At 28.7% G+C, this 10,411-nt stretch overlaps 1 protein-coding gene across 1 annotated transcript in view; it reads left to right on the top strand.

The window, feature by feature from the left end:
- Nucleotides 1-10,411, top strand: part of LOC111633718 (double-stranded RNA-binding protein Staufen homolog 2-like) — a 140,067-nt gene that overhangs the window by 10,063 nt on the left and 119,593 nt on the right. The window contains exon 2 of the mRNA XM_023378331.1: nt 3,508-3,577. Within this exon, the coding sequence (XP_023234099.1) occupies nt 3,517-3,577 (61 nt within the window). The 5' untranslated portion in view covers nt 3,508-3,516. The remainder of the gene's footprint in view (nt 1-3,507; nt 3,578-10,411) is intronic.

Genomic DNA, 10,411 nt, shown 5'->3' with positions numbered 1-10,411 from the left:
ATTTTTCTCCGTTGCGTGTCGCTTCGCGTTGAATTTTCGTCGATGTTAAACCTAACAAAGACTATTGTATCGTTAAAAATTATTTTTTTATTTTGTACAAACAAAATAAATATATTGAAAAATATAAAAACAATAAAAAATTATACTTCAGATGTTAATTTAGTATCAAAAACGTAAAATATTTGAGTAACCCAAGACATAGCCAAAGATTGAAGCACCACAGCACTGGCGAAAATTTAAATTTGCCGAGTGGAATTCTTTCGGATGATTGACGTTTCGGATGATTGACTTTCGGAAAATCGACGCTCTACTGTATTGAAGCTACTGGGCATAGTTAATTAAATTAAAAATTAAGACAGCATAAGCACAGTTATTCCAGATATTACAGGTTCTGACAAGTAAAGAATTGTTAGTCCTTCCATAAATAAGCTATATATTGATTATTGACCATTTTTGACATGCCATATCGAGCGAAAATTTAAAAAACTAATAAGCAGGCTTAAAATTAATAAATACAAATGTATTTTGACAATTTGAGTTAATTATACTTTCTATTTGCAACATTTCCTCAACCTTAACACAAAATAAGAAAAAAGTGAACTTTTTAAAAAATTTGCAGAATTTTCCAGATTAAAAAACAGCCAGGATCTTGTTAGAGAAATCCTAATATAAAGCCAAATCAACAATCTTATATTATAAAAAACTCAAAAATGTAAAACTGAAATAACTAGAAACAGTACAAAAACACCTTTAAAAATATGCATGTGTTAACGTGACTCTTGCCAATCAAAAAGCTGCTGTATCGGGAGCAGTTGTCCCTAGAATAAAAATGAAGGGTGAGAACAATAGCAGCTTTCCAACCATATTATCTAGTAACAATGCTAGTAAATTTGTCCATCAAGAAAGACAAATTATATGAGGATTAGTAAAGTGAAACTAACAAAATAAGTACAATATTTTATTGAAAAATTTAAAATACATCAGAAAACATTTTTAAAAACATTTCTTTTGGATGTATCATTTTATCATCATTAAAACTAATTTTTATTTTCATGAAAATTATTGGCTGAATTTCATGAACTTTTAAAGAAGTTATCCTGATTAGTTAGTTAATGGCATACAGTGATTGAAAATCATATCTAAACGAATAAAATTATTTTTTATTTCAAACTAATGTAGTGTACTGATATAATAGTAAAAGGCTAACAGGTAAGGTTTTGAAGAATAATAACTGTAAATAAAACTCGCTAACCTTACATGGGCCTTGCATTTAATTTAAAAACTGTTACGAATGTTTTCAGTCAGCACCTATGACCTTGTTCTAGTAGATTTCTTTAAAAACTTGAACCTTTTCAGTGTGAGAACCTCCGTGTGGAATGCGTAGAAGATTCTGACATATTTGAATTCAAACATTTTATTTTTGAAGTTTTTTCTTCGGGTATATTTTTTTAATGAAGGTCAAAATCTTTCAATACAATTTGAAAGAATAAATAGAAATATTCAGTGAAAGGTACTCAGTTTTTTAATTTTGAATTTGAACTCTGGATTTATTAGTTTTTATTTGATATTATTTATTGAAAGTACAGTGGTGCCTTGTACTTTGGATTTAATTTGTTCCAGGAGGCTGTTTGAAGTCTGAAGCAATTTTCCTCATTATAAATAATGGAAACTGAATTAATATATTCCCAGACCCTAAACAATACCCATTTAATAAACTCAAACAGCAAATACACTAAGTAATAAGATAGTGATAGAAGTAATAGATTTAATAAATCATAATGTATTTAACCTAATATGATAGGGCTTCCTTAGTGAATTACAATCTAAAATAACAAAACATAAGAATATCAAATTCAACAGTATGAAAATTATTTTTGTTGAATTCAATATTCTTATGTTTTTTTATTTTAAATAGTAATTCACTGAGGAAGGCTTATAGTATTAGATCAAAAACATTATGATATATTAACTCTACTGCTGGGGTCACAAGGTGATCTGTTTATTACTGTTTTTATTCTGTGGTTAGATCTTATTTATTTATGCTATTTAAAGTAAAAATAACACAATTAAATGTCCTAAATAACAAATTAAATCATGAAAAGAATAAATATGTAAATACTTCATAATAAAATGAAAATTGCATTTACAGTACCTTTTGAAAGGAGTGATTTACCCTTTCTTAAGGTTACTTAATATACCAGAGTCAACAGTGTGCATTCTTAAGAACAAGGAAACAATAAAAGCAGCAAATTTGGCTAAAGATGTGACACCTCCAGGAGATTGCGTGTTATTGAGATGGAAAATTCCTCCTAGTGTGGATAAATGAGAAATAATTAGCTGATGATATCATCCCGAAGAGTATTATTTGTGAGAAAGCCAAGCAAGCTGTATTGTAATTAAGCATGACCACCAGATCAGCCCACGTGTACCGCTTTCATGATTTGCAATAAGTTACTTTTTTCACCTTGATCATCAATACTACAACCTTCCTTAATTCATTGACTTAAAATTTTTATGCAGAAAGTTTGGGCATGATTAGATATGAGTTTTAGTTATCCAGAATATTTCCACCTGAATGTATGCAGCTTTTTATTTTTATTATGAGATATCACTAACAAAAAATGAAGTAGTTGAATTGTAAGTTAAAAGAACACTGAATTGATATAAAAATAGAAATACAGTGAAAAATACAATAAGTAAAACTGAAACTTGATAAAACAAGGTAATTTTAAATTTCTTCTGATAGATAGAAAATAAAAATAATGATTGAAAATAAATAAATTAATAATAGAAAATAGAAATTTTATAAATCATAGTATTTTTATTTTCTATCAGGTTTATTAAACAAGTGTACAATAGATCTATGTAAACTTTTAAATCAGAATATAATATTAAATTTAAAATCAATTTTTCATGTATCACTGTGGTTTTTATAGTAAACCATAATTAAGTACATTGTTTCAACATTAAAATTGTTTTTAGTGTTGAAGCAGTGTACTTAAAACTTAATACAACTGTAAAACTAAAAATTAATGTTGATTTGCTGAATTATGTTTTTTAAAAATATAGATGATGATAATCTAAATACCAAAATTGCAGTTAAAAACACATTCTAGAAAAGCAGCTTATATATATAGTATGTTTATATCATAATTTCAATTAACAGGAATTCAAATTCAAAAATTTTTATTTATAATACTCATTTACTAAATTGTTTTTGGTGTTAGTATGAAATATTTAGAATAACGGATAGCATGTGTATATTATTATATATTCATATGTATTTTAATTAAATAATAACATGTCATTAACTAAAACTATTGTTAAGCTTTAAGTTAGTTTTCTAATAAATTGTGACATTTCCAAAAAATTTTTATAAAGTAGATAATCCATTAGAAAACTAGTTACTAATAAATATAATAATCACTCTTTCTTTATAAATGTTTTATGAAATTATTTGCAAACAATACAGTATTTATGTAATATATCTAAATTTTTATATTATAGGTTTTAATCATGAATCCAAACACTATGACTACAGCGTTGCTGCCTCCACAAAGCATTAGTAAAAATCCAGGTGTGCTTTTTATGCTTTGTTAAATGTTTTACTTACAATTAAATTATATTAAATAACACTGTGAAGAATTATTTATATGTTATTTAATAGAATGTCTTTTAACTTTTATACTAGTATTAACCCTTGAAATTTGTAAATAATAATATAATAAATGTGCAATTCTGCTATATGTTTAGTATTATGTATAGATATGTATACATTCAATAAACAATAAGTAACATCTAGATGTAATCAGTGTCATATGTTACATAATATCATAATACACCATTCGCACCGAGCATTTCGATATAAATTGTGACCATGGTCTGTGGTGCGACCTCTCTCAACCGTTTCAATCTCGACTGAAACAAGGTTCAATTACGATCAATTCAAGAGAGTTCTTGTAACTAGATCCAGTCATAAGAGAGATCCCACAATCCTACACACACGAGAAAATACAAGATGGCTGCAGAACACGTGTTGGCTATCAACAGAGAAAAAAAAGACATCTGTCTATTATTAGATATATGGCAAGAAAAAGTATTTACTTTAACCAAAACTTCCATTTTGGTTGTTGATGATTGTGACTTACTGCGTAGTTATGTCAGTTTTATCATTGCGTGTAACAGCCGGGTTCTTCTCAAGTGGACTGCCTGTGCAAACAGTTGGATGTTGGTCTGGCAACAGTTACAATCCAGATTGTAGGTAAATCAAGATCGAAGTGAGTCATGAATTGTGTGTGAACGTAGTATAAGAAACAAGTTTATTCACACACACACACGAGTTTATATATATATATATATAATAGGGAAAGTCAAAAGTCCCTTGCACCATTTTCATTTCAGAAGTACTGAAGTTACAATAATTTTAGTTAAGGTAGTTATGTAGAAAGTCATGTATGGAGAATTGGACAGGACCTGTTTTTGTTGACCTTGAAAATAATTTTGAAGGTCACTTATGTTGTAAAAGTTTTGATGTCAAAGTGAAAGAGTGATATTTAACTAGCCTAAAACCATTTTTGGATTCAAATAAATATATTTAGGACTGCATAATTTGCAACTTTAATGATAAAAGTGATTTCATTATCCCAAAATTAAATAATCCCTAAAATTGTTAACAAAAGGGGCCCATTTGATTCTCCATACATTATCTATATATATAAAAATGAATGTATGTCTGTGTGTCTGTCCTTCATGCATTACTACATCGTTTATCCGATTGCCATGAAACTTTGGGAAGTTGTTTAATATTCTCCCGTGAAGGTTTCTGGCATAGTACATTTATCCTACAATAGATGGCGCGCATGTATACAAACATTTTACTGTGTGTTCGATCAATTTCAAATTGTGAAGACCATTTTTTCCCTCCAAAAATATCTCTGTATATGCATTTGTTATTTACGATATTTGTAATAATTTTTGTTTAATCATTTTATTTCAACTTTTTTTTGCTAATTATGTATTCACTCGAACTTTGTTAAAACCTTAACTGTATCCCGAACAACAACCGAAGTTGTAGNACATTGCACTTCAGAGATATGCTCTTATTTTCTCCTTTTCATAGAACATTTAGTGGACCCAATGTACAGAAGGTCCCCATTGCATCTGGTGTCTCTGATAGGGACACTATGCCAGGAAGTCTGCTAGGGTTGGGAGGTCCTTTCCATTTTGAAGGATGGTGAAAATAGACAGGCACCTCTGAAAAACGATAAGAATTGCATGTTTCCTTGGCAATTTTTGCAAATAATGAACTTAGGAAGGAATTGATGGTAACACACGCCCCTTCCACTTTTCCACCATGGTCTGTAATAGAAGTGTCTACCTTGGGCATGGACTCTGGAAGCATCCAATGGAATTGATCCACTAAGCAATGTACAACTGCTCGGTAACCACGAGCAATGATTAATTTTTCTATTTGTGTAGATTCAGCATCAAGTGTTTGGAAGTATAAGAGTGGATGAAAGCCCTCCTAACCAACACTTTGTAGGCCGTGGTCTTGTAATGGTGAGGATTGTATGATCCGGCCAGGATGTGTGAGAACATGGAACACAGCTTGTGAAATACCGAGGTGCGAATCTCTAACATGTTTATAGTGATATTGACAGGGTCTGTACAAACCTGGAAAGTCAGGAATGAGATTTTTAGCAGAAAAAATCAGGGAATGGTATTAAAAGTCAGGAAATCTACAAATACCACAGAATCCATCTGTTATACCAATAATAAAAAAATAATAATAATTAATAAAGTAAAATAACATTACAGATGGATACTAGTCCTATCTTCACTGTTTGCCATGTCCAATCACCAGGAACAACTATTTTCATTGCAGAGACAACCTTTCTTTAGAGGCTGTGCCTCTGCAGACATTTTTAAACTGTTTTACATATTTGTGCAGAGGCATAGCCTCTAAGTAAAGGTTGTCTCTGCAGTGGAAATAGTTGTTCCTGGTGATTGGACATGGCAAGCAGTGAAGATAGGACTGGTATCCATCTGTAATATTATTTTATTTTATTAATACTGTAATTCTGCCAGCCCTTTTAACTAATAATAATAATAATAATAATAAAATTTTTTGGGATCTTTCTCATTCGTCTCATCTAGTTTGTTTTCTTTTTGTGCTGTCTGTCTAGCTGTAAGTAGTATTAAGATTCGCAATCATGTTCAGTTTTATTAGTATTAAGTAGATATTAGTCTTCCTACTAACAGCCATTTGGCACTAACTTCTACACTTAGCTATTCGTGGCAGCACTCAATTATTGGTCTTTGCTACACTCAGGTTTTGTTTTAGACCTTTCAGGGGACTATGGCCTTGCAGCCTAAAAACTGCATGCCAACATCAAACCCAGAGGATACTGTAGTCTTATGTACGCTGTTCATAGGGATCCTATCTTTCTCTACTGTCTGTCTCTTCTTCCTCCTTCTTCCTCTCCCCTTTTTCTAACCCTCTTTTCTGCCAGCTAAACACCTCATGTATGGTCGATGTCTTTCTCTTTTTTGATCCAAACATGTCTTTAAAATTGGGTTAGTACTGGGAGGTATATGAAAACCATAGTAACCAAACAAATGGCAAGATTTGTTGTGCTTATATCTCGTAAACTATAAATGATAATCTAATGATTTAAATTTTGTTGAATAGAAGGTTAAGTCCATATGTGGGGGTTGAGGGGGGAGAAATTTAAAAAACGTAATTTAATGATAATATGTGATATATATCGTCATCGTCTCCATTGCTGTCTGGACTGCTGAGCGGTAACAATCAACGATATATGGGAGCAGTTGCGTCAGAGATAGCTGCCTCGTTTACAACAATGCCATCTGCTTGAAGTCTAAAAACAAGCTCAAAATTTATGCTGATTCAAATTAATACCATATTTCATTTATTCGTATATAATATGATTATTCCCAAACACAAACCAATCAGCAAAAGGTGGCAATTTGTTGTAGCACCATACTTTCCTTAAATCTATGTTTGTTTTCTGCAGTTTTGGAAAAAATATAACATCATGGATGCCATAGGCAATATCGGCTTCACTTGGCAATAATTAACCAATAAATGCATGAATGAAGTGTCGAAGAAGTTAAGGCTGAAGGTATGCAAGAATTCTTAAAGAGAAGAGCCTATCACTGTATTGTTAGGTTGATCAAACTCAACCTAATTGATACAGCAGGACTAGATGTAGATGAGCAGGATATTGAGGAGTTACAGCGGGTTTTTGGTGAGAGTCTTACCAACGACGTCCTTCAAGAACTGACAGAACATGGAATTCATGTGGAACTGGAAAATAGAGATTCTGAAAACAAAGAACCCAAAGAACTTGTTACAGATTTCTTTAGTAAAAGTTTGGTAACGATAACCGAAATCGTTGATCAAATTGTAGCGAATGATTTAGACTTTGAAAGGAGTGCAAAAGCAAAACGAGGCATTTTGGATGCAACCTTCTGCTACTGACATTTGCTTAAGAAAAGAAAAAAGCAACAAATGAAACTTCACGACTTTATTGAAAAAAAAAAAAAAAAAAACAAGAATTTTAGAAAAATCAGGAGCTTTGTGGCAAAACATGAACTATTAATAAAGAAAAAAATGAACTAATTAATATATTATGCATTTCTGTGTGCATATGTTTATGTGTTATTTAACATATATTATTATACAAATTAATATAAAAATAACTTAAAATTAAAGTAAAATTTTTGTTTTTTCGATCGCATGTTCCCCTATCCCTATTTACTTTATGTTAAAATGGCCTCCTTTAACACTGTTTCATTTAGTGCTTTATCGTCTAGGAACACATCCCCACATTAAGTGGATCTTACTGTATCTTAATGATTATATATTAATACCAATTTAAATTGTCATAGATCAAAAAGAATAAGAGGCTGTCAGCCTATCATTTCATTTTTTAGCTTGTTAAATATATATATATCTGGAATTTAATGTTATGTATTCAATAAAAATTTAAATGTTGGATGTTATGGCAAACTTCTGGCTCTCGAGAATTGCTACAGTTTTATAAGGAACTTCATTTCCAACTTAAAAATAAATTTTTTCAGAAATCATTCTTGAAATCTTAGTTTGTTTTTAGATTTTTTTTACATAAACTACTTATCAAAAGCTATTCTTTGAAAAAATTTTTTTCTTCTCTCTCTGTCCAATACTCATCTTTAAAGTCTCCTTTATTCATTACTTCTATCTATTTACCTTATCTCTCTTCTTTTTGTCATCATAAATTTAAATTTACATAAAGTTTGTTGAAAGAATGACTTTATATATTCAAATATAGGCAGTTTCTGACTATCAGACATAATGCAATCCTAAAAATATGTATAAATATCAAGCAATAGGATTCTATATTATACAGGAAGTTCTTGACGAACTAAAAAGAAAAATCATAAAAGCTCTTATTAAGACAAGAAACTTTTCTTTTTTTACAGTGAATAAGTTACAATGCATAAAACATTATTTAAAACATTAAAACCACAGATTAAGCCAACAATAAACAATAAAAATTAATTTTTAGCAATAATTTTGCTGTTATAAAGCCAAAACTGGCAGAAACTATTATTGAACAATAACCAAATATTTTTGTTTTGAAGATTTAGCATAAAAACAGAAATTTAGCAGGTATTATAATATGTATAAAAGAGCAATTTGTCTACAGAGAACTGACTAAGTCTGTCACATAAAATAAACAATTATTTATAATATCATTCAATGTAAAAAATACATAATTTGTTAAACAGCAGCAATACTTTCATCATAAGTTTAATTTAATCATAAATTGTAATTAAAAAGTTAACAAGTATAAATTAAGATTATAAATTTATATAATTTTGTGAAAATACCTTATTATTTTTCTTTTCAAATCCCAGCCATAAACTCCTCCACTTCCAATGTAACGAGTACCAGAAATTATATCATAATTATTTTTTTGTTGTTTTCTGAAGAATAAAAAAATTTATATATTTTTAGTATTTCTTATAAAATTAAAAAAATTAATAAAACTGAACTACATTTAATATTAATATAATATTTAACTTTGAAAATTTACTCTCTCTAGGACTGGATAAAATTACAATTTAGCAACAAAACTAAAATTATTAAACTATTACTACCAAAACTTTTTTGAATCTTTCATAATTAGTATAATATATAAGTATCTTACAAGAAACAAAACTGTTCAAATTGAATTTTTTGCTTATGAATTATAAATTTTAGAGCTGTTTCTATTTCCAAATCACTTGTATAAAATCATTTTCTTTATTTAAAAAAAAAAAAAAAACTTTACTAGAGAAAGATTTCATAAGTTCACAGCATAAATATTTTCTATAATTATATATAGAAGGAAAAAAAAAGTCATAATATGCAACATATTTTGGTGATATATTGAAAGATTGTTGACAATTGAAAAAATAATCTTTAAATAAAATTATGAATGTTAAAAATGATAAAAATTTTGAATGATCTAAAATTATATATAAAATGTTTAGTGCTCAAGTTTTAAACTAAAACAATGAGTCTGGAGCTATAATTTTCTCATTTTTAAATACTTTGCTATTTTTATACTAAACTCAATTTCATTTTATATATTCTTCCAATTTTTCAAAACTTGATGTGTACAAGTTGTCTTCAATGTAAGGCTTTTATTTACTGTAAATGTATAGACTTGAAAAAAACTAAATTTTATAAAGAATTTAACTAAAAAGCAAAGGTTCCTAATAAAGACTACAAAAAAATCTTATGTGATTCAATCTACCAAAACCTAAAAATTAAATCAGTTGTGAAAAACAAACAACCAGAATTACAAGAAAAGTATTAAAGCAACAGATTAATATAATGCAAATACAAAAATAAAACTATTTAAAAATAATAAACTTATAGAATAACAAAGGTTATCCACAATATTAAAATTAAAAAAAAAAAAAGTGTTCTGTTTCATGTTTATCAAAAAGATGTTTTATATTTAAAGTAAATATAAGATCTCTTAGAAATACAACAGCATTGATAGAGGTAGCATTAAACAGAAGTATAGCAGATAAATGAAATCAAACTAATATTTTAAAAAAGATTAAAAGAAATGCCAATGTATCTAATAGAGAGACTATATATTTTGAAAAATAATAGTAATTAGTATTATATTATAAAACAAAATTTTATCATGTCTAATGAAAGAAATACATAAAAAAAAAAAAAGAAAAAAAAATTTATTTTAAGGGAAAGTTTTGTTTGTTTGTTTAGTTATAGCAATACAACATTTGGGTGATCTGCCTAGGGGAGATGCCTTCTAGGAGGTCTTTTTAAGGGAAGCTGGCACCTATTTAGGCGTTACAGATATGGAGAAAACCCAGAAAACTCCAC

The sequence above is a fragment of the Centruroides sculpturatus genome, unplaced genomic scaffold (genome assembly GCF_000671375.1).
Source record: "Centruroides sculpturatus isolate CEXI.00-Female unplaced genomic scaffold, Cexi_2.0 scaffold850, whole genome shotgun sequence".
Taxonomy (NCBI): domain Eukaryota; kingdom Metazoa; phylum Arthropoda; class Arachnida; order Scorpiones; family Buthidae; genus Centruroides; species Centruroides sculpturatus.
This window is presented reverse-complemented; position numbering and strand designations above follow the sequence as displayed.